The sequence below is a fragment of the Callorhinchus milii genome, unplaced genomic scaffold (genome assembly GCF_018977255.1).
Source record: "Callorhinchus milii isolate IMCB2004 unplaced genomic scaffold, IMCB_Cmil_1.0 Scaffold2, whole genome shotgun sequence".
Classification (NCBI taxonomy): Eukaryota; Metazoa; Chordata; class Chondrichthyes; order Chimaeriformes; family Callorhinchidae; genus Callorhinchus; species Callorhinchus milii.
Window position 1 is genome coordinate 59,979,483 of NW_024704743.1, and position 27,959 is coordinate 60,007,441.

General features: G+C 44.9%; 1 protein-coding gene across 1 annotated transcript; it reads left to right on the forward strand.

Annotated features, from left to right (window-relative positions):
- pdk4 (pyruvate dehydrogenase kinase, isozyme 4) lies at positions 1-27,698 on the forward strand. The gene is made up of 11 exons (XM_042332174.1): positions 1-264; positions 4,050-4,191; positions 6,051-6,122; positions 9,227-9,411; positions 13,906-13,992; positions 16,074-16,151; positions 20,526-20,602; positions 22,500-22,598; positions 23,544-23,654; positions 25,328-25,441; positions 26,234-27,698. The coding sequence occupies exons 1-11, from the start codon at positions 156-158 to the stop codon at positions 26,375-26,377; spliced, it is 1,218 nt and encodes a 405-aa protein (XP_042188108.1). The 5' UTR covers positions 1-155; the 3' UTR covers positions 26,378-27,698.
- Positions 27,699-27,959: the final 261 nt, after the last annotated feature.

Below are 27,959 nucleotides of genomic sequence, written 5' to 3' on the forward strand. Positions count from 1 at the left end.
GGGCTACTAACGTGGTTCAATCACAGACCGACACCGAGGGGCCCCCCCCGGCTCCCCGCACCAGGGCAGCCCCCCCCACCCCTCCCGAGACACACCCGGCCGGAGCGACTCCCTCTCCCCGGGCTGTCCCTCTCGCCGCTGCCGCTGCCGCTGCCATGAGGCTGGTGCGGTGGCTGATGAAGAGCGCGGCACTGGCCGGACAGCTCGAGCACTTCTCCAAGTTCTCACCATCTCCGCTCTCCATGAAACAGTTCCTGGACTTCGGTAAGAAAGAGATCAGACTCCCGGTGTAGCCCCCTCCCTCCCCGGTACCCCCGGGTAACCCCCCCCCCGGGTAACCCCCCCCCCCGGGTAACCCCCCCCCCCCGGGTAACCCCCCCCCGGGTAACCCCCCCCGGGTAACCCCCCCCCCCGTGTAGCCCCCCCCCCCCGTGTAGCCCCCCCCCCCCCCGTGTAGCCCCCCTCCCCCGTGTAGCCCCCCCCCGTGTAGCCCCCCCCCGTGTAGCCCCCCCCGTGTAACCCCCCCCCCGTGTAACGCCCCCCCCGTGTAACCCCCCCCCCGTGTAGCCCCCCCCCCCCGTGTAGCCCCCCCCCCCGTGTAACCCCCCCCCCGTGTAACCCCCCCCCCCGTGTAACCCCCCCCCCCGTGTAACCCCCCCCCCCGTGTAACCCCCCCCCCCGTGTAACCCCCCCCCCCCGTGTAACCCCCCCCCCCCGTGTAACCCCCCCCCCCCGTGTAACCCCCCCCCCCCGTGTAACCCGCCCCCCCCGTGTAACCCGCCCCTCCCGTGTAACCCCCCCTCCCGTGTAGCCCCCCTCCCCGTGTAGCCCCCCTCCCCGTGTAGCCCCCCCTCCCCGTGTAGCCCCCCCCCCCGTGTAGCCCCCCCCCCCGTGTAGCCCCCCCCCCCGTGTAGCCCCCCCCCCCCCGTGTAACCCCCCCCCCCGTGTAACCCCCCCCCGTGTAACCCCCCCCCCCGTGTAACCCCCCCCCCGTGTAACCCCCCCCCCGTGTAACCCCCCCCCCGTGTAACCCCCCCCCCCCGTGTAACCCCCCCCCCCGTGTAACCCCCCCCCCGTGTAACCCCCCCCCCCCGTGTAACCCCCCCCCCCGTGTAACCCCCCCCCCCCCGTGTAACCCCCCCCCCCGTGTAACCCCCCCCCCCCGTGTAACCCCCCCCCCCGTGTAACCCCCCCCCGTGTAACCCCCCCCCGTGTAACCCCCCCCCCCGTGTAACCCCCCCCCCCCCGTGTAACCCCCCCCCCCCGTGTAACCCCCCCCCCCCGTGTAACCCCCCCCCCCCCGTGTAACCCCCCCCCCGTGTAACCCCCCCCCCGTGTAACCCGCCCCTCCCGTGTAACCCGCCCCTCCCCGTGTAACCCGCCCCTCCCCGTGTAACCCGCCCTCCCGTGTAACCCGCCCCTCCCCGTGTAACCCGCCCCTCCCGTGTAGCCCCCCTCCCCGTGTAGCCCCCCCCCGTGTAGCCCCCCCCCCGTGTAGCCCCCCCCCCGTGTAGCCCCCCCCCCGTGTAGCCCCCCCCCCCGTGTAGCCCCCCCCCCCGTGTAGCCCCCCCCCCGTGTAGCCCCCCCCCCGTGTAGCCCCCCCCCGTGTAGCCCCCCCCCCCGTGTAGCCCCCCCCCCCGTGTAGCCCCCCCCCCGTGTAGCCCCCCCCCCGTGTAGCCCCCCCCCCGTGTAGCCCCCCCCCCCGTGTAGCCCCCCCCCCGTGTAGCCCCCCCCCCGTGTAGCCCCCCCCCCCCGTGTAGCCCCCCCCCCCGTGTAGCCCCCCCCCCCCGTGTAGCCCCCCCCCCCCCGTGTAGCCCCCCCCCCCCGTGTAGCCCCCCCCCCCGTGTAGCCCTCCCCGTGTAGCCCCCCCTCCCCGTGTAGCCCCCCTCCCCGGATCCCCGTGTGTAACTGTTGTCATCGTGTGTGTATGTGTCCCCCAGAGGTCTCCCCATATGTGTAACTGCCCCCCCCCCCCCCGACTCCCCAGGTGTAACTGCCCCCCCCCCCCGACTCCCCAGGTGTAACTGCCCCCCCCCCCCCCCCCCCGACTCCCCAGGTGTAACTGCCCCCCCCCCCGACTCCCCAGGTGTAACTGCCCCCCAACCCCGACTCCCCAGGTGTAACTGCCCCCCCCCCCGACTCCCCAGGTGTAACTGCCCCCCCCCGACTCCCCAGGTGTAACTGCCCCCCCCCCCCCCCCCCCGACTCCCCAGGTGTAACTGCCCCCCAACCCCGACTCCCCAGGTGTAACTGCCCCCCCCCCCGACTCCCCAGGTGTAACTGCCCCCCACCCGACTCCCAGGTGTAACTGCCCCCCCCCCCCGACTCCCCAGGTGTAACTGCCCCCCCCCCGACTCCCCAGGTGTAACTGCCCCCCCCCCCCCGACTCCCCAGGTGTAACTGCCCCCCCCCCCCCGACTCCCCAGGTGTAACTGCCCCCCCCCCGACTTCCCCAGGTGTAACTGCCCCCCCCCCCGACTTCCCAGGTGTAACTGCCCCCCCCCCCCGACTCCCCAGGTGTAACTGCCCCCCCCCCCCGACTTCCCAGGTGTAACTCCCCCCCCCCCCGACTCCCCAGGTGTAACTGCCCCCCCCCCCCCCGACTCCCCAGGTGTAACTGCCCCCCCCCCCCCCCGACTCCCCAGGTGTAACTGCCCCCCCCCCCGACTCCCCAGGTGTAACTGCCCCCCCCCCCGACTCCCCAGGTGTAACTGCCCCCCCCCCCCCCCGACTCCCCAGGTGTAACTGCCCCCCCCCCGACTCCCCAGGTGTAACTGCCCCCCCCCCGACTCCCCAGGTGTAACTGCCCCCCCCCCCCCCGACTCCCCAGGTGTAACTGCCCCCCCCCGCCTCCCCATGTGCAATTGTCCTCCCCCCCCGTCTCCAGTATAACTGTCGACGTCCTGCCCCCCCTCCCCCGGGTCTCCCGGTGTGTAACTCCCTCCCTCCCCACCACCACCTCAGAGGGTTCCTGCCTGCAATCTCCATCCCATGGGATACCTTTGTGTTCTTGGTGGTTTTTTTATTCCTCTCAAAGGGCAGTGTTTATTGTTCTTGTCTTATTATCCTCTTCGCATCTGAAAGAGTTTTTCAACCCCATCTCTTTAAGAATCCCAAATGTTAATCTGCCCTTTTCAGATGCTGATTTATGTACCATGTTTGTACTTCAAGCATTTATTTTTGCAGCTTTCATTCGTCTTACGGGAAGAGAAACAGCATAAATAGGACAACCTCCAGGCGAGAGTTTGGTCTTTTCTGTGTGCTTGGTTTGCTGTGGATGGGTATTGTATGCTAAGCCTGAATTAGTTGCTGCCATGAATCAGTTTGTTGCATTATGCAAATGATTCGATGCTTTTAATCACTTTATGGATCAAGATGTACATGCACCATGGAATCTGGTCCCTCACCAGGACTGCTTTCCTGCTGCCACATCTTCCTCCTTCGCCCCTATCTCACACCTACTGTCGCTGAAACAATAATTCACGCCTTTGTTACATCCTGTCTAGAATTTTCAATGCAGTCTTCTCCAGTCTTCCCATCACTACCATTCACAAGCTGGAACTCATTCCAAAACATTCTCACCTGTACCAAACTTTGCAAACCTATCTGGTCCTTGACAGTTTCCACTCACTCACTATCTCCCAGAGGATTCATTTCAAAGTCCTCATTCTCCCCTATAAAGCCATCCACTTTCTGGTACCTTCTCATCTCTGATCTTCTACCCTATTTCTCCCCTTGCCCCTTCGGCTCAGCTAACTCAGGCTTGCTATTTGTTCCCTGAACCTCTGGAACTCCCTCCCCTCCACCATTCGTTTCATGGGGGACTTTTAAGTCTTGCCTAAAATTCTGCATCTTACCCCTATGGCCACCTTCCCCCCCACCCCACCTCTTTGCACGGAGTCCAACACAGTTCCTGTCAAATTCACTGAGAAATTGTCCCTTTTTTCCCCTATAATTTTAAGAGCAATTTTTAGAATTTTTAAGTATATAGAATTTATGAAGATTGAATTATATTTTGCCATAAATTTGGTAAAATTGCTATTTCTAAGGTTCCACAAATGGCTGTGAGAAGACCTCCTTTGCATTTCTACGACAAGAACTTCCAGTACGACTTTCAAATATCATGAAAGAAATTAATCTACTTCCGGACAACTTGTTAAGCACTCCTTCTGTGAAACTGGTTCAGAGCTGGTGAGTGGTATATGCAATACAATATAGAGAAACTGTTTTAATTTTAACACCTTTACTTGTAAAGTAATATATTATGCAAAATTAGTATATATCATATATATATAACATATTGGTATCTTGGGAATTGGTGGGACCATCGCTCAATGGGAAGGGATGTGTGTCTGAGCTGTGGCAGGAAGATGGTGACAATGCTCTCACGCATTGCATTCTGAGCTGTTACTCGCAGGGAATTTCGTCAGTCACGACTACATTTCCTGTAATTCAATATGTCTTGACTGGTTGCCACTTGTGCACTTACCAGTAAGCATTGGAATCGCATTGAGAAATGAAGTTCTTCTGCACATGCGTCGATGGATCAAGATTCTGTCTCCCGTGATTCAATGCAACTGGACGGTAAGTGCGGTGTGTCAGCGGGTTAGGATGTCAGTTCTCGCATTTCTTGCTAAGAAAGTAATGGAGGATAAGGGAGCTGTGTTACGAGTTAGGAGGTGATTAATACAATAGTACAAAGAAATCTAAGTGGTTATGGTAGGAAACTGGAAGGTACATGGGTTAATGCACATCTATGCAATTATATGATTTATAAAGCGAAGACGTATGCGAGTTTTACTGTAGTACTTGTCTAAAGAACATAGAGAGCATAAGTAGTGGATTTAGAAGCAAAAATACAAACTTCACAAATTTGCTAGACTTCTTGAGTAGTAAATTAAGAAACGATATGAGTGCATCCAGTGGATATATAATGCTTACTTAGAGTTTTAGAAGGCATTTGATAATTGTTTACATCTGAGCCTTTTTTCTCTAAAGCAAATTGATGTCTCAATGCGTAAACTCCAGTGTGGCTCATCACAATACAGACATGATTTATAGGGTATGTTTAGCCTGATTTTTTCCAGCATTAGCTTAAAATAACAGTATAAACTAAAAATAACAGTAGGTCAAGATGGATCATGTGAGACTCGCAGAGAGAGGTACAGTTGCACATCAGTTAATGTTCTAATCATAAACTGGTTGTTCTAGGATAACATCACTATTGTTGAAGGGTTTACCTCATTGCCTAGTGCTGCTGAAACTATTTTGGGAAATAACAATGGGTCATTGTCATCTTTATCCAGGGTTCACTGTTTTATTTCTTGTAAACTAATTTCTAGAAACCAATGTTTACCTCCGAATGTGCTTTGTTGCTGCACAGTGTAGTGCAGTCTCAGCGGGAATTATTTTGTTAAATTACACAATTCAAAACAATCTGCTTGTCTTGTTAACTCTAGAATTCTCTGTCAGTTCTTGTGTTTAGTTTTCATGTCATTGGATTAATTGGAGGTCAGATAATATGTAATGAGTCCCAGTCCTTCCATTGCTGCTCAGTTACTTTATCAACCAACTTTATCCTCTACTCCACCCCACCTCCTTTACTTCACCCCACATGACACACCAGCCACTATGCACTCTGGGACAATATTACGTTTTCCTCTTATTATAATAATTCTTGCATTTGATATAGCATCTCATTGCGTCATTGAGCTCCCTTTTCGAATAGTGCCATAGGATCTTTAAGGTCCACTTGAACAAGCAGACTGTGTTTCATCTAAAGTGTAGCAACTGACAATGCATTGCACCCCTTAGCACCGCACTGGAGCATCAGTCAAGACTGAGTTTAAAATCCTGATGTGGGAACCCAAATCCTTTGACTCAGAGGTCTGTGATGTTTTTTTTTGCTCCAGCTCTCTCAGCAATAATCCAATCCTACATACCTTGTATTTCTTTGCACAAAAATTCAGTTTTCAACTGTTTTGGAAAATGAATAATAGTTTTTTTAAAAAAGAAGTCACCTAACATCTGAATATTTTGTTTCTCTTTAGGTATGTACAAAGTCTAATGGACATTTTAGAGTTCTTAGACAAAAATCCTGAAGATCACAGAGTTTTATCAGAGTAAGTTCAAAATATTGTACTTTAGTGTGTGTGTGTTTGTATGTGTGTATGTATATATAATATACATTTATTACTGTATAAATCGCTGTCTTTTTCTAGAGATCTATAGGAGACTTGTAAACTCTTCTCTCTCCCCCCCCCCGCGCCCCCCCCGTAATACTTTTGTCCGGCATGGTTCATGATACTTCGTCCCAATTTACAGTCTTGTCCCTGAGGTCAAAATCAGATGATCTGATATTAAGGTGAAGATCACTAGAATTGTTTTTGTACAACCCAGGATGTTAGCCTGTTTTAATTGGTAGCCCTCTGCCTCTGAGTCAGAAGACTGTGAGTTCAAGCCCCTCATCAGGACTTTGACTCATAGTCTGACACTCCACTCCAGTGCTGAAGTTGCCAGCCTTTGGACTGAGATCCCTTCTGCTTGTTCAGGTGGACATTAATGATGCCGTGGCACTATTCAGAAAGAGAAGTGAGTTTCTCCCAGTGTCCTGGCCAATAATCCCCCAGATAAAATTGATGTTAATTGCATGGATGTTTGTGGGACATTGCTTTGCGCAAATTGGCTGCTGCCTTTGTCTACACACTTGGAGTCACTATACTGTACACTAAGTTCTGTGAAGCGTTTGAGATATTTTGACGACCTAAGGTGTAAAGGCAGGATTATTATAAACCCAGATAATGAGACGCTTTGAGATGTGATAATGCGCTATATCAAATACAAGGATTATTATAATAATGAGTCTTTGTTTGGCTGATGTTGTTTTGGTGGTCCCCCCCTGTTGCGTCCAGCCTCATTTATCTTGATTCTCATGTTGAAGTCTGTTATGTCTTAAGCCCATCAGCTCTGTCCCTTTCTGATAACTCTGAAGATGGAGATGCTGTTGACCCATGCCAATCTCCTATTGTCAGCCTCTCTCGATCCATCCTGTGGCTGATAGGGTGCGAGTTGATCTCAGTGAAGAACCATTTTCTTTCAGCTGCTCCTTTCTGAAATCCAGTACATAAACCATTGAAAGCTTTTTGAATTTGCACTTGCACTTAGAGCTGCTGGGGTTCAAGGGCTATCAGAAAGTGGTCAACCATGAAGACCTTGAAAGTTGTTGGTCCACTGTTGAGAAGACAAGTTGAGCTTCTCCGCATTGTTTGCTAAGGCCTTGGGGTTCTTGCCTGCTTTACGTCTCAAGTGACACAGCTACTTCTTGGTGCCTTACGTTTTGAGGACACCTCTGAATCAAGTAGTCAAGGTCAATTTAAAAACTAGGTAATCCTTTCTTAGACCAGGCTGTCTAATATGCCTACTGTCTCTCCTTCCAGGATTACTGCTAGGTAGGATAAACGCTGATAATCCGTCCATCCATTTTTGTTGAAGATTACTTTGAACAGAGACGGTATGTCTCCTAGTGAATGGTAATATTGTATAAGGGAACCCGTTTCCATGGCTGGTACATGGCTGTTTTTTTGCATTCCCTGGGTTTCTCGGCTTTGCAGGTAGATGGGGCCTCTGTTTAACTTCTCATTCAAAGTTTGGCACCTCTGGCAATCTAGCCCTTCCCCAGCACAGCACTGGAGTATCAGCCTTGAATGTGCACTCAGAAGTTCCAATGTGGGGTTCGAATTCACAACCTTCTGGCTTGGAGGTGAGAATACTATCAGCTGAGCCAAGGTGACATCTTGTCTTGCAGTTGTGCTTCTTGGAGGGGTCTTCTCCTGATGCCACTGCAGCACCAATTGGCATGAAAGGTCTTACCAGTGTTTAACAACAAAGGCTCTTAAGCTTTATCAGTGGTGAAGCAACAAATCCTAAAGACCTCAGCTGATTCTCTCTAATATTTGTGGGACACTATGCCCTTTTATATGGGAATATATCTCTGCCTATGGAACTGTCAATCTTGCTGTTAGCAGTGAATCTCTCTGGACTAAAAGGATGAAGGAGGTTTTTTCATTTCTATTAGTTGGCAATGTAGCTGGAGATTCAAATTCCCTCATTACTCCTGACAGTCAATGTACCTGCAGGAACCCTCTTGGGACTCCCATTTCTCGCTCACCTGACTGTGCAATAAGATCATGTCTGATTGCCTACGACTTGTGCCTCTTGTGTGCTGTTTGCCTGCCTTTGTTTCAGAATGGCGTAGGTCAGCCTCGGCCGCCCCTTCCCCCTCCACAACACACTCCCCAAACACACTACGATATGTGGTACGTTGTGCTCTATCCGTCTTAATTATTGTTGGCATCAGTTAACATGAATGTTTTCTAATGGCAGAAACTATTTCAATAAAATTTTATATTTATATAATGCCTTTCACATCGGGAGGATGTCCCAAAGGGATTGGCTGGGTACCTGAGCTAGAGTTGGGAGCCAAGTGGGGAGGGAAGGGAAAGAGGACTGAAAGCATCAATCAAAAAGAAGTGCGTTATGAGATGGATCTTGAACGAGGTAAGGGAGTCAGGGATTCTGGGATGGATTTCCGAAGAGCCAGGGCAGAATGGTTGAAAACCTGCCTGCCAATGGGGTGGATAGGGCGGGGGACATGAAGGTGGCCGATGCTCACTGAGCAGTTGGGTTGGGAGGGTTAAAGGAGGTCCAAATCCCCTGGCTATCCAGCACCTTGGGAATTATCCTGCCTTGAAAGGTGCTATATAAATGTAATTTGTTGTTGAGGTCACAGAGGTAGGGTGGGGCAAAACCATGGAAGGTTTTCAAGGTGAGGATGAGGATCTTCAATTTCATTTACAGGGGGGATGGTGAGCCAATGGAGCTGAGCAAGGATGGGGTTGACGCAGAGCCTGGTGTGGAAGAGGACATGGGATGCAGGGTTCTGGATAGTCTGCAGCTTGTGTAGAGAAGAGCTGTAGAGTTCAGTGAGCAGAGCTTTGGCATAGTCAAGCCTGAACGTGGAAGAAGGCCTGAGTGGTCTGAGAGGAGAGGCAAGCCATGTTTTAGAGGTGAGGGTAAGCTGAGTGGGTCAGAGCATGGATGTAGGGTTTGAAAGACAGTTGGGAGACAAACAGGACGCTGAGGTTCAGCCCTGGCTCTGTAAGTTGGAGTATGCATCCGTGCAAGTTGATGCTGCAAGCAGAAGGATTAATGATAATGCGTGTTATAGCTTTTCAGATGCCCTCATCAATATTCGGAACAGGCACAATAACGTGGTTCCAACAATGGCACAGGGAGTCGTCGAGTATAAGGAAGCGTTTGGTATTGATCCTGTTGCTAATCAGAATGTACAGTACTTCCTAGATCGATTCTACCTGAGCCGAATCTCTATCCGAATGCTCATTAACCAGCATAGTAAGTATGATTTCTTTACTGGAAGCTGATGACTTACTCTAGTTTTCTTTATCTAGGGATTCTAAATCTTTTATCTTGTAAAAACTGAATTGAAAGGGTTGATAATCAGTCATTTCACCAGTTAATCAATTATTATTTAAGGCAGATGAAACCGGGACGATGTATAAACTATTTGTCAAGACTGGACATAATGTTTATTATCTGCTTTCAAAGTTAAATTTGCTTCAGCCACTTTGTTTACACTTTTATTACCAAGTTCAATAATTTCTGTAAACAAAATAGTTAAACCTTTCATTTCATATAGCACTTATAATATTAGTGCAGTGTCTCAAATGCTTCACATTGGGCTCAGTTGGTAGCCTGGCTGAGTCAGAAGGTTGCTTGTACAAATATTTTTGTTTTTTGCTTTATTCCAAACACATAAATTAGTGATTTTATGTGATTGTGATTTTATTCAAAATACTTTGGGATTTTGAATACAGTGTCGGCTGACACTCACTGCAGTGGTGTGGGAGCATTGCAGTATCGAAGGTGTTGTCTTTTGGATGAAACGTTAAAGTTCATTTTGTTTGTTCAGGTGGCTGTTAAGGATCCGTAGCACTATTCGAAAACTGGAGGGAGATTCTCCCAGTGTCCTGGACAACAATCCCCCAGATAAAATTAGTCATTCACTTCATGGCAGTTTTTGGAACATTGCTGTGTCCAAATTAGTAACTGAGTTATCACACTTCACAATAACTTTGCGAGACCCTTCCGGAGTGACAGGTGCTATATATTATTATTGTATAATTGCTATCAAACTTAGGACTGTGTATTTGTAGCTAAATGCAGCAATCAATTTGCTCACTGAGGCCAAACAAGCTGCCACAAAATGAATGACTAATTAATTCAGAGGATTTGGGGCTTTAACACCAGGAGAATTCCCTTCACTTTTTGAGCAGTGGAATTTGTAAAGCCCATTTGAACAGGCAGACAATACTTTGGTTTAAGGTCTCCTATATTTATTTGTATTTTTGAAAAAACTTTGTGATTGTCTTTGTGATTCCAACAAAAAGGTGTTCAGGCTTGAATCATTAAATATTAAACTAGAACTTTGAAAATTGACTGTTCCAAGTTGAAAACACTACAAGATTTAATATGCACATATTTACTGTTAAATGAGGTTTAATGCAGATAAATGCAAGGTACTACCTGTAGGAAAAATATTGGAATAGGAAATGCAAGCACTCTATGGATGAATTGGAACTTGCCAAAGAGGAAACTGAAAGAGATCTCCAACAACAGCAACCAAATTACACTTATGCAGAGCCTTTCACATAGGGAGATGTCCCAAGGCACTGGACAGACAGAAATACGGACCTGAGCTGGGGGTCGGGAAGGCTGAAGGGCAGGGGGGTATGTAGGGAGATCAAAACATGGTCGAAGAGGAGGGTCTTGAGGGAGGGGGTGAGATGGAGGGACTGCGGGTTAGAGTTGCAGAGGGTGGGTGCAGAGTGGCGGAAGGCCCACCTGCCAGTAGTGGGGCGAGCAGGGTGGGGAACTTGAAGCAGGCCGGAGCCCGCTGAGTGGAGGGAGCGAACAGGATGGTAGGGGCTTAGGAGGTCGGAGAGGTAGAGGGGAGCAAGACCGTGGAGGGCTTTGAAGGCGAGGACCAGATTCTTGAACTGTATCCTCTGTGTGATGGGAAGCCAGTGGAGTTCGGCAAGGATGGGGGTGATAGGGTTGCAGAGCCCAGTGTGGGAGAGGACACGGGCTGCAGAGTTCTGGATGATCTGCAGCCTGTGGAAGGAGGAGTTGGGGAGGTCGACAAGCAATGAGTTTGCATAGTCGAGCCTCAATGTAATGAAAGCATGCATGAGGGTTTCAGCGGCCTGCAGTGTGAGACAGTGGTGGAGCTGGGAGACGCTGGGGAGGTGGGAGAAGGCCGAGCAGGTCATGGCGCAGATGTGGGGTAGAAAGGATAGTTGAGGGTCTAGAAGATGTGAAAAGTGCTATATCAAATGCAAGGATTATTATTGGGGGTCAAACAAGACTCCAAGGTTCTGGACTGGCTTAGCAAGGTGGAGTGTGCAACCATGGATGGTGATCCTGTCAGCGCCTGAGCCAATCAGGAGAGCCTCGGTCTTGTTGACGTTCAACTGAAGAAAGTTTGCTCTCATCCAGGACTTGATATCTGACAGAGATTCTGTCAGGATAGCAGTGGTCCTGGAGTCAAGGGTGGAGGCAGAGAGGTAGAGTTGGATGTCATCTGTACACATGTGGAAGTTGACCCCATGTCTGTGGATGATGTCACCAAGAGGAAGCATATAGATATTGAAGAGGAGGGGACCAAGGACAGATCCCTGAGGAACGCCACACGAGACGGTGCAAGGGCTCGAGGAGAAGCCGTTTGAGGAGATGAAGTGCAGGCAGTGTGAGAGGTACAATCTGAGCCAGTCAAGGACAGCGTCATTGAGGTGAGAAGATAGGTGGTGGATGGGGATAGAGTGGTCAACAGTGTCGAAAGCAGCAGAGAGGTCAAGGAATACGAGGAGGCAGAGGGAGCCCTGGTCGCAGATGGAAAGAATGTCATTTGTCATTTTGACCAGGGCGGTTTCTCTGCTGTGAGCGGCAAGGAAGCCCGGTTGGAGGGGTTCGAGAGGAAGGAGCGAAGCTGAGAAGCAACAACTCCTTGCAGGACTTTGGAGAGGAAGGTGAGGTTGGAGATGGGTCGGTAGTTAGGGAGTAGAAAGGGTCCAGGGAGGGTTTTTTAAGGATAGGAGTGATGACAGCGGTTTTTAAAGGGGTGGGAACAGTACCAGAGGACAGGGAGAGGTTGACGATATCAGTGAGTAGAGGAGCAAGGAGGTGGAGCTTGGAGGTAAGGAGGGTTTAGGGATGGGGTCGAGGGAGCAGGTGGTGGGTTTCATACGGGTTATGGTGGTGATGCGAGAGGAGGGGGAGACAGGTTCAAAGGTGTGGAGGGAGGGATGGGTAGGGGCTGGGGTGGGAGGAGGAGATGGGGAGGGGATAGCAGATGCAGAGGCAGCTCAGCGATTACCTCGACTTTGGATTCGAGGAAGTCCAGCATTGTCTTGCAGTTGGCATTTGAGGTGAGGATGGGTGAGGTGTGAGAGGGTGGGCGGAGGAGCCAGTTCGTGATAGGATCTTGACTCATCATTCACCATGTCAAAATAATATGAGGCAGCAATAAACCAGGCAAAAGGATGCAGAGCTATATTACTAAATCAGTTGAGTTCAGACCCCCAGACATCATACTTCAGCTATATAGTGTTCTGGTCAATATAGCACAATATTAATGCACCTAGAGAACAGAGGTGTTGCAAAGTACGTGGGCTGTCCATGCCCTGGAGGCAATGCTGGAGAGAGCAAGGATGATTCTGCTCATCTTGTCTCAACCCTCAGAATTCCATCCCCTCATTACTGCATCAAGCTGTTTTTTTTTAAAATGAGTAGTGTCCTAACCTTGACCACTTTTCCTGGCAACTCGTCATTGATTAACCTTTGCTTAAAGAAAAATAATAATAATCCTTGCAGTTGATATAGCGCCTTACCATGTCTTCGAGATGTCTCAAAGTGGTTCACAGAATATGCAGTAAAGTGAATTGACTGTATATTTTGTGGGTGAAAATGACCAGGTATCTCTCCTGAAATTGCCCCTTATAACTCTAAACCTATGTCATCTTGTTCTACACTCCTAATACATCCTAAGGTATTGATCTGGGCTTACTTTTTCAATTCCATTTAACATTTTATACATTCCAGTGTTAGAGGAATGAGCTATGAGTAATGATTAGATAAGGTAGGGCTCTTTAGTCTCAAGAGATTACAACACTTTAAGGTGTACACTTTACAGTGGAGTCCTGTAGCTCAGTGGTTAGAGCACTCGCTTTGCAAGTGAGAGACCTGAGTTCAATTCCAGGCAGGGCGAAACCTTGGGCAAGTTTCCTTACTCCACACAGAGCCTAATAATAATCCCTCCAAAACCAAAAACAATAATTAAATTGGTCATTTTCAATCTACGACTGTTTGTGGGACATTGCTGTGCGCAATTGGCTGCCGCGTTCGCCCACAAATGTACAGTCAATTCACTTTACAGTGTGTTCTGTGAAGCGCTTTGGGACGTCTTCCCGACGTGAAAAGCGCTATATCAAATGCAAGGATTATTATTATTATTATAAATCCTGTGAAGCACTTTGGCACGCCTTCCTGATGTGAAAGGCACTATATCAAATGCAAGGATTATTATTATCTAATCTACTTGTTTGGGAATAAAAGTGATTTTTTTCTCCTAATCATTATTATTTTAAGTAATATTTTCATTAATTTGAATAGATGCTTTGTGTATAATGTACAAAAATCATGACATTTGAATGCTTTATATGTAATTTAGTAACTTTGATTATTTGGGGCCTGTGTTTTAAATATGAGAAACTTTATATGAAATGGTTGTATTACAAAGGCATCAGAGGTAACAATTTTTTATTTTATCAGCTCTTGTTTTCGATGGCAGTAACCCAGCCCATCCCAAACACATCGGTGGCATTGACCCTAACTGTGACGTGCTGGAAGTAGTGAAAGGTAAGTGAGTGGTGTGCTGTGTTTTATACAGATGTGCCTAGTGACACCTATCAAAATTGTGGTCACATTTGTGCTTTTAGAATCTGGTGATCTGCATTCAATCAGTTCAATGATCAGATTTGCAGATCTGCAAATTACTGATTTGGTGGGCTGTTTAATGAAGCAGTTGGTGTGCCACTATCAATTGAGTGCTGCCACAAAGATTACTTTTTTTTTTAAGCTAGATCTCCATGATTTTCTTTATTGCACCTTTATGTTTCTGTCCTTTCCTGGTTTCATTTTTACCTATCTCAGGGTCTTCGCTTTGTCTCTTCTAACCGTTTCTCCTCTTGTCTCCGAATTGTCTCTATGGCGTTCCTCGGGGCTGTATACTTGGTCTTCTACTTTTTATCAACTATATGCTCTCCCTTGCTGACATCATCCATTTATGTGGGCATTCATTTCCACATGTATGTGGTTGACAACCAACTCTCCCTCTTATACCCTCTACCCTAGAGCTTTCAGTTATTCTGCCACCGCTTGCTGGAAATCCATCCCTCAGTTCCTCCACCTGACCACCTCCCTCCCCACCCTTAAATCTCTTCTTAAAAAACAACTTGTATTTATGTAGCACTCTTCACAAGAAAAAGGGATGACCATAGGGACGGTCGAAGAGGAAAGTCTTCGGGTGCGATTTGAAGATAGGTAAATAGGGGGCAAGGTGGAGGGGGTTCCAAAGGTTCGAGACTTAGTGGCTGAAGGCATGGCTGCTGGTGTTGGAGCAGAGGAGTTGGGGGATGTGCAGAAGGTCTGAAGCTGAGCGGCATAAAGTGATTTCTAGATGAGTGTGTGGATCTTAAAATCAATCCATTCTGCAACAGGGAGACTATGGAGCCTGGCAAGGACTGGGGTGATGAAGGTGCCGAGTTTAGTATGGATGAGGATATGGGTGGCGAAGTTCTCAAATCAGTTGAAATTTGTGAATAAAACTTCTTTTTGACTGTGCTTTTGGTCACCTTTCCCCCCCCCCCCCCCCCCCCCAACCCCCTCAATTCCATGAACCCATTTACTTCTTATAGAATCTGATTGGAAAAACCCGTTCCTTGTTTTTATATATGTCTCTTTATGGCAGCAGTGGATACATGAGCATCTTCAGGATAAGTTCTGAAGGTTCACTAGCCTCATTTTTAAAAGTGTGATTAAAATTAGAACCAAATGAAATTTAATTTAGCTCCGGTTGGTCCAACTGGCAGCTCTCGAGCCACATTCGGCCCAGGGGATGATTTCATCCAGCGTGAACCCAGTCGCGGGAAAAACAGCGGCACAAGTCAGCTGTTAGCAGCAGAACCTACCAATCACTTTCAAACAGAGATGCAGAGAGAACAAGAGATACAGGTAAGTAACAGAGAGAGATATAGAGACACAGACAGAGTGAGTGAAAGACAGATACAGAGACACACAGACTGAGAGAGAGACATACAGAGAGAGATACATGCAGGTTGAGAGAGAAACGGATACCTCAGCCATGGCTGTATTATTTTAAATTGTGTATGAATTTTTACATTGCCTATTTAAAGTTGAATTTATTTAAAATCATATAGAAATCCTATGTTTTAAATTGTGTAACTATTACCTAATTTCACAATATTTGTTACAATGCAAACTTTATGATAATTATTTATAACAAATATTGTGAAATTAGGTAATACAGTTACACAATTTAAAACATAAGATTTCTATATGATTCTTCGTACGGGTTGTGTTTCTGGAAGAAAAACACAAAAATATTGTTGATGTTGCCCACGGACGTATCTCAAATCTGGCATCTGGCCCTCAGCAGCCAAAAGATTGCACCACCCTGGTTTAGCTAATGCTGAAAAATGGGGGATTGTATCCACGGTGCAAATGACCAATGTCAGAAAAATATTCGAATGATTTTCTGATAAACATTTTATAGCTTCATTACTGAAAGTTGTTAATAGATTTGACAATTAGAAAGATGTTATAATGACATGGAAATTATTAGATAAGTTTTAATTCTGATTTTTATATAGTTCATCAAATCACAGAGTAACGTGTTCTTTTATCTGGTGGATTTGCAGATGCTTGTGAGAGTGCAAAAATGCTTTGTGACCAATATTACTTGATTTCTCCTGAGGTGCTGATTTGTCAACTCAATGGTAAGTTTGAATTGTATCTTTTACTGCTTGAAAATAAAATGGTATATAGTATTCATCTTGATTTTATACCTTCCTGAATAGGAGAAAACTGTAACCTAATATGTCTTGTCAAACCTGCACTGAAAAGAATAATGGGGGAACAAATTTCTCTGAATTATATTTCCATCTTTTGCATTATCTGTAACAGAACTTTTTAAAGGCAAGTTGTCATGGTGATGGATAAACATTCTGTTGCAAAGATTTAAGACCTGCCGTTTTCCTGCTCATGATTTGCATTTTTAAACAAATTGTTACTACCAAGTTAAAATGGCTGAAAAGAAAAATATGGTGGGTCCTTCACACCTCTTGGCTCACACACAGCCAGGTACCTAAGTGAAAAAAGTGTAGAGGAAGAGGAAAAAGGTGTAGCAATTTGAGACATACTTAAGGTAATAGCCCAAATAACCAGAGTGACAGTTTCAGTAAGACTTGCTGAAAACTAGAAGATAGTCTTAACTTTATGAATTGTTAACTGTTTTGGTGAAAGTAACAAATTACATTTTGTTCATCAGCTACCAGGGTTCCCTCTGCATTCTCGTCCTCCTTGACCTCTCTGCTGCCTTAGATACCATTGACCACCTTATCCTCCTCCACTTCCTCTCTTCTCACCTCAACCTTCATGGTTCTGGTCTTGACTGGTTCATATCATACCTCTCACACCATCTCCACTTCATTTCCACAAACTGTTTCTCCTCTAGCCCCCATACCGTCTCATGCAGCGTTCCTCAGGGCTCTGTCCTTGGTCTCCTCCTCTTCAGTATCTATATGCTCCCTCTTGGTGACATCATCTACAGACATGGGGTCAACTTCCACATGTATGCGGATGACACCCAACTCTATCTCTGTGCCTGCACCCATGACTCCAGGAACACTGCTGTCCTGACAGAATGTCTGCCAGACATCAAGTCCTGGATGAGAGCTAACTTTCTAAGTTGAACGTCAATAAGACCGAGGCTCTCCTGATTAGCTCCCGCCAGCGCCTCCACACCTCAGGCGCTGACAGTATCAATATCCATGGTTGCGCACTCCACCTCACTGAGCCAGTCCAGAACCTTGGGGTTTTGTTTGACCCTCGACTATCCTTTCTACCCCACATCCGTACCATGACCCGCTCTGCCCACCTCACAACATCACCCGGCTCCACCACTGTCACACCGCAGGCCGCTGAGACCCTCATACACGCATTCATAACATCCAGGCTTGACTATGCAAACTCCCTGCTTGTCGGCCTCCCCAACTCCCTCCAGAGGTCGCAGATCATCCAGAACTTTGCAGCCCATGTCCTCCCCTGCACCAAGCTCCATGACCCTATCACCCCCAACCTTGCCCGACTCCACTGGCTTACCATCAAGCAGAGGATACAGATCAAGATCCTGGTCCTCGCCCTGAAAGCCCTCCATGGCCTTGCTCCCCCTACCTCTGCAACCGTCTAACCCCCTACCAACCTGCCCGCTCCCTCTACTCAGAAGGCTCTGGCCTGCTGCACATCCCTCGCCTGCCCCACCATTGGCGGGTGGGCCTTCTGCCACCACCCTCTGGAACTCCATTCCGCAGTCCCTCCGCCTCGCCCTCCCCTTGCTCCTTCAAGACTCATCTCAAGACCCTCCTCTTCGATCGTGCCATTGAACACACTCCTTCCTGCGCTCCCCCCCCCGCCCTACATTCTCCCGATCCTGACCCCCAGAAACAGTGATTGTCCAGCACCTTGGGACATCCTCCCAAAGTGAAAGGCGCTATACAAATGTAATTTTGTTGTTGTATAATCGCCCAAGTCATACAGTTCCTATCAAAAATCATTTAGATTTCTCTTAAGTCATAATGCAAATCATCTAAGTCATAACGTTGCAGCACATTAAAGACACATTAGGCTACATTGAAATGCGGAAAATGGTCTGACCTGTCAATGCATGCGCACTTACCTGCTGTACTGACATATTAATGTGTGGTATAGATTATTGATTACATTGGAAGTTTGCCTGCAACTTGTATAACAAAAAAATTACATTTGTAAAGTGCCTTTCACGTTGGGAGGGTGTTCCAAGGCAGTCAGGGATTAAGACTCGAGCGGGGTGTTTGGGATCAGGGAGGGTGGAGGACAGAGAGGGTGGGGGGTGGCTGAAGCATGATTAAAGAGTAGGGTTTTAAGGTGTGCCTTGAAGAGAGGGAGCGAGGTGAAGGGAATGTTGGATGGATCCAGAGGGTGGCGGCAGAGAGGCTGAAGGCCTGACCACTGATGGTGGGCTGGATGGGGGACATGGAGCAGGCCGGAGCCTGTTGAGCGGAGTGGCAGACAGGTTGATAAGGGATTAGCAGAACGGTGAGGTAGGAGGGGGCAAGGCCATGGAGGCCTTGAAGGTGAGGACGAGGATTTTTAACTTGATCCTCTGAGGGATGGGGAGTCAGTGGAGTCGGACGAGGGTGGGTGTGCTGGAGAGGACACGAGCTGCAGAGTTCTGGATGAACTGCAGCTTGTGGAAGGAAGAGTTGGGAAGGCCGACAAGCAGGGCATTAGTCGAGCCTAGATGCACTTTGCGTAAGTCATGTTAAAAGTTATTGTCCGGCTGATACAACTTCTCTGAGTTTTACTGTATATCCATCTTACCACCTCAAAATATGGATTAGTAATATGCATTTTGTTTTACAGAGGGCTGGTGTCTTGTTTCATACAATTTTATTATGATACATAGTTTAATCCATTTATGAACTCAATGCCATGCTCATATTAGTTAAATCAAGTCCTGGACGAGAGCCAACTTCCTCCAGCTCAATGTTGGCAAGACTGGGGCCCTACTGCTTGGTTCCCAGCAGCACCTCCTCAGCTGCTGACATTATCATTATTCATGACTGAACTCTTCACATCACCATGCCAATATGTTCCTTTTCGACCCCCAGGTATCCTTCAAACCCCACATTCGTGCTGTGATGCATTCCCCCTTTCCTCACCTCTGCAACATTGCCCGCCTCCGCCACTGCCTCTCATCGTAGATGGCTAAGACCCTGATCCATGCTTTCATCCCTGGCTTGACTACGCCAACTGCCTGCTCACTGGATTTCCCAACTCTTCCCTCCACAAACTACAGAGGATTCAAAATTGCAGCTCATGTCATTTCCCACACCAGGCCCCGTGAACCAATCGCCCCCATTCTTACCTGGTTTCACTAGCTCCCCATCCCTCAGAGAATAGAGTACAAAACTCTCGTTCTCACCTTCAAAGCCCTCCTTGGTCTTGCTCTCCCCTAGCTCTCCAACCTCCTAATCCAATATCAGCCTGTCCACTCCCTCTGCTCGGCGGACACCGGCCTGCTTCAGGTCCCTCGCACTTCCTGTCCCACCATAGATAATTGGGCATTCAGCACCTCTGCCCCCACACTCTGGACCTCTATCCCGCAATCCCTCCGCCTTGCATCCTCTCTTGCCTCCAAGTTCCATCTAAAGACCTTCCTCTTCGGCCACCCTTTTAGTTCTATTTATCAGTATAACAACTTCCCATTTTCAGTAACTTCAGATTTTCAACCAGAACACAAGAACTGATCCCAATATTCTCACTAGACTTGAGTTGGGATACCTTTAGTTTCGATGTTTTGACGACTGTTTAAAATAGAATATCCATTATCTTCTAGTTCAAGAACTGCTCTAATTTAACTCTTACATGTCCAAAGAAGCACTTAATAATAATAATTTGGTCACTCAATCCATGACTGTTTGTGGGACACTGCGCCACGTTTTGCCCACAAAATATTACATTCAATTCACTTTGCAGTATAGTCTGTGAAGCGCTTTGAGGTGTTTCAACAACTTGTTAAGACACTATATCAAATGCAAGGATTATCATCTCTTAGACTGACTTTTTGTCCCATTTTCAGCTCACCTGCTGTGATACTTAATAAAAACGAAAGGTGCTGAAACGTGAAAATCTTATTATTGCATAATCACTGCTTACTAACTAAAATAAAATATTTTGAACATTGCCTGGGGATTTCTTTCCTTTTTTTCCCAATGTTCAATAATTTTTACTATTATCTATTTATTTTAGTTTTTTTCCCTTCACTGAAAGCTTTGATGTTTTGATTTTGGCTTGTACCTCTGGAATAATTTTTATGTACAAGTGAGGTGTTTAAAAGAAATTCATGTGTCAAAAGAGTAATTTGGCTAGAGGACTTGCTTAAAATGGCTTAATTGTGCTTTTTCTGTTATGCTGTGGAAAGGATTAGAAGTAAAAATATTATATTGAGCCATTTCAAGGAAGCTAAATATTAGATTGTATAATCTTTATTTGCAGAGGAAAAATTCTCTACCTATATGTTTGACATAATTTTCTTCCTCCCCCTTCCAAAGGAAAGGCACCAGGGTGCTCTATCCAAATTGTATATGTTCCTTCACATCTGTACCACATGCTGTTTGAACTTTTTAAGGTAAGGATTTCTTATTATTGCTATTTGTAAATTTTAGCAATCAATCAGGTGTATATATATCAATCTAGATTGGCACCATCTTAATCTACAGAGGTCTACAGTGCGGTTCGGATATTCACCCCTTGTCGGCTGATTTTCCCTGTTTCTATTTGTAGGCTAATTTAAGTATATTTATTTCTTCATCTTGCTTGTTCAAGCTATTTGAAATTGAATTTAAAGTGAATGTTGATGAAATAATTTTCTTGTTTTTTTCTGAACCTGAGCATCTTTACTGCAGTAGAACCTGTGAAAGTTCCCTATTAATCATTATATCTGATTCAAATCCGGGTATAGTTTTCAGTAGAAATTGTGTAAGAACAGTGTGGGATGAGTATCCCAGTGGAAAAATGCCGACCAGATTGCTTGGCATTTCCTTCTGTGCCAAAGGGAACTGAACATAGTGCCTCTGAACATGTATTGTCTCATTTAGCGGAATGGTACATTGAGAGTTTAGCATGTTTCATCATCAAACTCAATATATTAATTCAGTGTCTCTGTTAAAATACTGTGATTTAGTGGCCAAACATTGTGAAGACAGTAAAGTGGTATTGCATTAATGACCATGAACGTTAAAATCAAAAATATATCCACTTGTATTGCAACTAGACCATCTCTTAGGTTTGCCACTTTAGTAAATTGAAACCTAGGAGAAGCAAGTCCCAAATCCATAACTGCAAATTGGCTGCTGAGTTTGCCCACAAAATATGTAATTATACCACCTTACAGTAGATCCTGTGAGACCCTTTGAGATGTCTCGACAACATGTTAAGGTGTGGTATCAAATGCAAGAATTGTTATTATTAATAAAATGCAATATGATAATTGCTTGGGAAGAGGGGGGAAAGAGCAATTCAATAGAATTAGATAGCTCTAGTGAAGGAGTGAATAGGCCAAATTGTTTCTGTTCTGTAACCTTTATTTGATTCTGAGAAAATGGATGTTCATTTTAAAACTCAACTCTTGATAGGTTTCTTTTAGAAATTTCTAGATAATTCACACAGAAGTTATATTGGTGGCAACTCTGCATGTTTGTGGTGTGGGGATTGTAAGTTTATGCCTATAAATGTAACGTTCACCAAGAAGGCATTTGTATTCACTTTTGTTGTTGTGGAATGGCTCCAGATTTACCAACTTTGTCGAACATTCTTGTATCAAGTATGACAAGCAAGCCAATAGAAATTGTACAGTATCACATTTAAATCAAAACTGTGATGCAAGCTATTACAATGCACTAATAAAACACAATTGTATGTTCACCTGGTGCCTTAACGGGATTGTTGTCGGTTTCTTTCCTATGTTACTTACGGAAATTTCTATTTAAACTGTTGATTAGCTCACTTTTATCAGCTGACCTCATTGTAATAATCGGTAGGGGTTAAGAGTTCTAATGTGAAGTCTGAATGTTGAGCAGTACTTTACCCACTCAGATAAAATAACACGGAAAGAGAAAATGTCATGAAGTCAACAAACTTACTTCTCCAGATCTTGAACTTATCCAACCCATATAATCTCCTGAAGGAAAGTTCTGCATCTATGCTTCCTGTTTCCCAAACATTATTACATATAACTCCATAAGAATCCATTCTTATATATCCACTATTCAACACGTTTTACATAACCAACAGTTTATCTCCTTCTCCACCTCCATTCCCCCCCCTACAAAAAAAGAGGGAGGTCTTTAATCATCAAAGTGAGACTTTAACTTTGGTCATTTTTGGTTCTCTGCTTCATTCAAAGTAAAGTAACTGTTTATCTATCAATAAATGTAGTGTTATCACAGCTAGCTTTATTTTTTTCTGAGCTGAGACCAATTCACTATTTTGTCTGATCCGTCTGTTTCTTGCTCTCTTATCTTCAGAATGCAATGCGAGCGACAGTGGAGTATCGCCAATCCAGTCTTTCTCTCCCTCCTATTGAAGTGACCGTTGCTTTAGGTAATGAAGACCTTACAATTAAGGTAATGACACTATTAACCAGTCTCTCTCCTCAGGATCAGTCCCACTCACCCTCAAAGCCGCGGTCATCACCCCCTCCCCCTCTTTATTTAAAAAAAAACCCTACCTTCGATCCCTCCAACCTCGGCCACTACCGCCCTATCTCAAACCGAACCTTCCTTGCCAAGCTCTGGAACGCGTTGTTGCCAACCTACTGTCTCCGACAATACCTCACCCCACAAGCTGCCGAAACCCTTATCCATGCCTTTTTCACCTCTCAGCTGGATTCCTCTAACATCCGCCTCGCCAGTCTCTCCTCCACTATTCACAAAATCCAACTCATTCAAAACTCCGCCATTCGCATTCTCACCCGCACCAAACTTCGTACCCCGATTACTCCAGTCCTTGCCAAACTCCACTGGCTCCCTGTCAAGAACTTACTGTAGTGTTTAAATTCCTCCATTCCTTAGACGCCCCACAGCAGTACCCATTACCTCGACCCTACTGGGTCCGGCCTCCTCCACGTCCCCAAATTCTTCGCTCCACCATCGGCAGCTGTGCCTTCATCCACTATGTCCCAAAACTTTGGAACTCCCTCCCTCAAACCCTTCGCCTCGCCCCCCCCCCTCCTTCCCCATCTTCAGGTCGTGCTTGAAAACCTTCCTTTTCGGTGCTTACAGTCACCGTCCCCCTCCCCCAGACTCAGCCTTAGGCTCCACCATTGTTAAACGCTCTGAGGCGTCGCCCATGATGGAGGGCGCTATATAAATGCAAGTTGTTGTTAATGTTCAATGAATTCTTTTCAGGTACTTTGTCTCATAACTCTAGCTATTCCTCAAAGGTGTGTTTCATTTGTACTCTAATTTGAATGAAATCGAGTTTGCTAACAATTTTTTCTTTAGTATTTATCTTTTCTTTGATATTGTACAAACAGTAAGTTTGATAACAAATGGACCCCTTTCTTTTAGATGTCTGACCGAGGTGGTGGTGTTCCCCTGCGGAAAATCGATCGACTTTTCAGTTATATGTATTCTACAGCCCCTAAACCAATGGTGAAGAATTCCCGCACTACTCCTCTGGTAAGGAGATTGGTTTTGTATATAGAATCAAAAAACACTGAAGGATACATCTGTTTGAAACTAAATAATATTGTGGCACTTTGGAGGTGAAGCATGCAAATGCTTAAAATGACGAATATGTGTTTCTCCGGTGTCCAGTTTGTTTTACAATAGTTGGCAAATGAATAATGACCTTCAAAGTCCACAAAATAAATACCCAAATATTTTATACATAATTTTATTCCGTTTCTGTTTTTTGTAGGGGTTGGGGGTGCGGGGGAAGAGTCAGGTACTATTTGCCAAAAAATGGCAAGGGCGAAGAGAATTGAAGCAACTCCTCTCCGGGTAAATTTGTAGAAAATCAGTAAAAGGGGTAGGCAGAGAAGACCATGAATGTTTCTCGGGGGAAAACCTAAACTGATCCTTCATTATTAGATATCAGCTAACAAATGCAAGTGATTCTGATGATTGGTCACCTAATTTAGTGCCAAGAGCATGTCCTGAAGTATGTTGCGATGAGGTTGTTTTTACAGATTCGCAGGGTTCAAAGCTCTATGAAATTAGCCAGTCTGATGTGTGTGAATCCCGGGGGCAGGGGTATTACTAAAGACATATTGTTACTGATCGTCTTTCATTCAAGTATTTATGGTGAAAATCTGTTTAAAATGATTTGAAAAGAGTTAACATATGAAATTGATAGAGCATGATTGCATTTTACCAGTCATTAATAAAGATGCATTCAGTTGTGAATTTTGTACATTGATGCCTTGTTGTAAGGATTGGGTCCATGAAATCCAGAACATAACTAGACTGGTTGGACTGGGTTCCCACTGACAATCTAATGACCTGGAATTTGGTTGTTTTAATAATCCTTGCATTTGGTATAGCACCTTATCACGTTGAGACTTCTCAAAGTGCTTCACAGAATATTCTGTAAAGTGAATTGACTGTATTATTTTGTCAGTAAAACGTGTCAGCCAATTCATACATCAATGTCCTGCAAAGAGTGATAGATTGAGTGACCATATTATTATAATTTTTTGAAGGGATTATTACTACTAGAAAGCAATCTGCCAATTGACTAACAACCGTTTTAGTGCAATTGCTAGCTGGCTCTCGAGAAGTGAGCGAGCAAATCAACTACATATGTGCAATGAATAAGAATCCACACTACAACTGGGTTATGGCTCAGTGCTTTAGCATGTCCTCCCGACGTGAAAGGCGCTCTATAAATGTAATTTTGTTGTTATAAAGGAATTAACCCAGGAAATGTGTTATAATGGGACTGCACTGTTCTCGTGTCTTGAAGGGACTGGCTGCTTGGGCGTAGTTTCATGAGCACCAGCCATTCTTCCAATTTCCACATGGCATATTCTTAATATCTGAGCCTGGACAGTGAGTGTTTGCAGACTGTTCACCTGTAGGGAGCATTATAGTTGAGCAACAGTTGAACAACAGGAACTTTGCTGAGCTGTAAATGTGTATTCTTAATGCCAGAAAACTGTCCAAAATGACTTCGCAGTCAATAGTCTTAATATTTTTCTGCAAGTTTTTTTTATAATTCAGCAATAAAATCTCTGGTTTATTGATAAATTTTAACCTGGGAGTATTTGTTTTATCAATCAGTGTGACTTTCCAAAAAGTTACTGGAAGACTGTTGAATGCAGCAAAAAATAATGTTTTTTTCTTTTCAGGCTGGTTTTGGCTATGGTCTTCCCATTTCCCGCCTCTATGCCAAGTATTTTCAGGGTGATCTAAACCTTTTCTCTATGGAAAGTTATGGTACAGATGCTGTTATTTATTTAAAGGTAATGTGAAATCCTGCAATAAATAAAATATCTAAGCTTTAGGAGAGTTAAGAATTGCTATAATATCCTATAAAAAATTCACAATCATATAGGGAATTATTTTTCCTTTTAGTATTTAATATTCCATGAGTGAGTTTTATACAGTATTTGATGAATGGAATAAACACCTTATTGACTAGCTTCTCATGAATTATTCTATTTATATTACGAATGTGGTTGAATTTTGTTCAAGAAATGTTTTAAGAATGGAGATCTTTTTTCAAAGCTTGGATTTGCTGATGCTGTTTGGTGTTTCCCAATTGCTGGACGCCTGTAGGAAAAACTTCTCCCGACAGATTCATTTGCTTCAATGGAATTCATTCTATAATCCATAGTCATGAGAGAACCAATTATTATTAGCCATGATCTGTGTTTTACTTTTAAAAACATGCCCAAAGATTTAGTTATTTAAAAATTGGAAAATGCAGTGTGGATTTAAAAGAGAATGACAACCTTTTGACATAAGTTACAAATAGCATAGCACCTTATGTCAAAATTCACAGGTTTGCAGGAAATTTCTATGACTGCTTTGTTGACTAGCGCAGCAGGCATTTAGGCCTGCAAGGTACCACAAGCTGCTATGAGAGAAATAAGCAACTACTAAGGAGAGAGGAGAATGGGAGAAACATTTTTTCCAAATAATGTCATTGTGCCTTTTTTATGGGATCAATTTGGACAGAGAAAGGTTATATTTTTCTTTTGAAGTGAGAGAAAAATAAATATTTAAAACTTCATTCTTTTTGAATTTTAAAGGCTTTATCTACTGATTCAGTAGAGAGATTACCTGTTTTCAATAAATCTGCTTGGAGACATTACCAAACCAGCAATGAAGCAGATGATTGGTGCATCCCCAGCAGTGAGCCCAAAAACCTGGCCAAGTTTGATCGTCACATTTGAAGCAAGATATTCTGAATGAAAGAACTCAGAAGAGAATATGGCTGTGTTCATCCGTGGACCATGGTCTTTACAGAAACAGACTGCCAAAGAAAATCACCCACTCTGGGCTGGTGATGGTATAAATGAATCATAATGTACTGTTCCAAAACTTGCAGTGCGATTGTATGCAGTATTCACCATGTTGAATGGAGTCATCATTGTTGCCATCAGTTAGTTTAAGACATAGAAACAACATCTACATTTCTGAATAAGAGACCAAGGGATTTTGTGATATGTTATTCCAAGTTTTAGAAAAATGGTTCACAAAATAAGATTTTGTACTTTATTGTATTTTAAAATATGAGACTGATGTATAATCCAAAATTCAGATCTCACCTTAAAGAAAAAATGAACTATAATTACTATCATTGACGAATACAGTATCTACTTGATCAAAGGTTTGTTTGCACCAATTCTTTCCTGCCCCTCCTAAAGGTGTTTGCTTCTGTTTTTATTTGCTTCTATGTGTGCAGTTCCATCTTGGTACCTTGACCTTTTTTCATGTACGACCCATTACATTGATAGTGTCCAGAGGCAAACGACTGCAGGGTGTTCTCACTCAATACTCGGGGTTATGATATATTGCAAATTAGGAATGTTATCAACTTGACTTTTACACTGTGCTTACAATCCAGTTTTCAATTCAATTGTATAAATGGCACTGTAAAGTAGAAAGGCTGGATTCTTTTGCTTAACTGCTTAACATTAAAATATTTTGGATGGTGTTTTGGTAGAAAAATTATGGTGATCTTTATGCTGTTGTGGAAATTGAGCCTTATTTGTGATGCATTTGCAAATACGGTTTGTACACAGTGGAATGCAGAATTTAGAAACTGTTACATCAATATATTTGGACCCGATCTAATTATCATGATGCAGTTGGACTGCTTTGATATATAAAAACTTTAATTAACATTTGGCATAATTATGACAGTAAAGTGATTTTAGTACTGGGGGTTAATCAATGCAGTTTAAAATATTAAGTATTCAAATTTTGTTTGAATATTAAATCACAACTAGCAATATTTAACCCTTCAACAATAGTACTTGCATTTCATATTGATGCAATACGAAATTCACTAAATTTACTGAGGAGTCATGATGTGACATCTGTGGTTGTGAGTTTTTTTTTAAATAGTACATCAAGTGCTCAGTTATTATGTTGACTGCAGTCCAATACTTTTATGTATAGGGATGTAGCAAAATTGTTTTTGGAATTTCTATCTAAAGCAGTGTATTAATTTTCAATGTGATGATTAAAATTCCAGTTAATTTTGATCAATAACATTTGTTTTTGTTACAATTGTATCCATTGTTTTATGAATACAGTACCTTGTGATCCCAATCCAGATATATCTTTGCTGCTAACTAAATTATATTGGATTCATTTGAAAGAAAGTGGAAGGAGCATCACTAACCAGTTTTTGCATCAGTCATACATTCCTTCTTTGATATAATGACTCTTCTTGAACTGTTTTTATATTTCCAGTTGCCTTGGTTCTCTTCCTGCTCTATTTATTGGCCAAAAGCTGGTCGTCATACA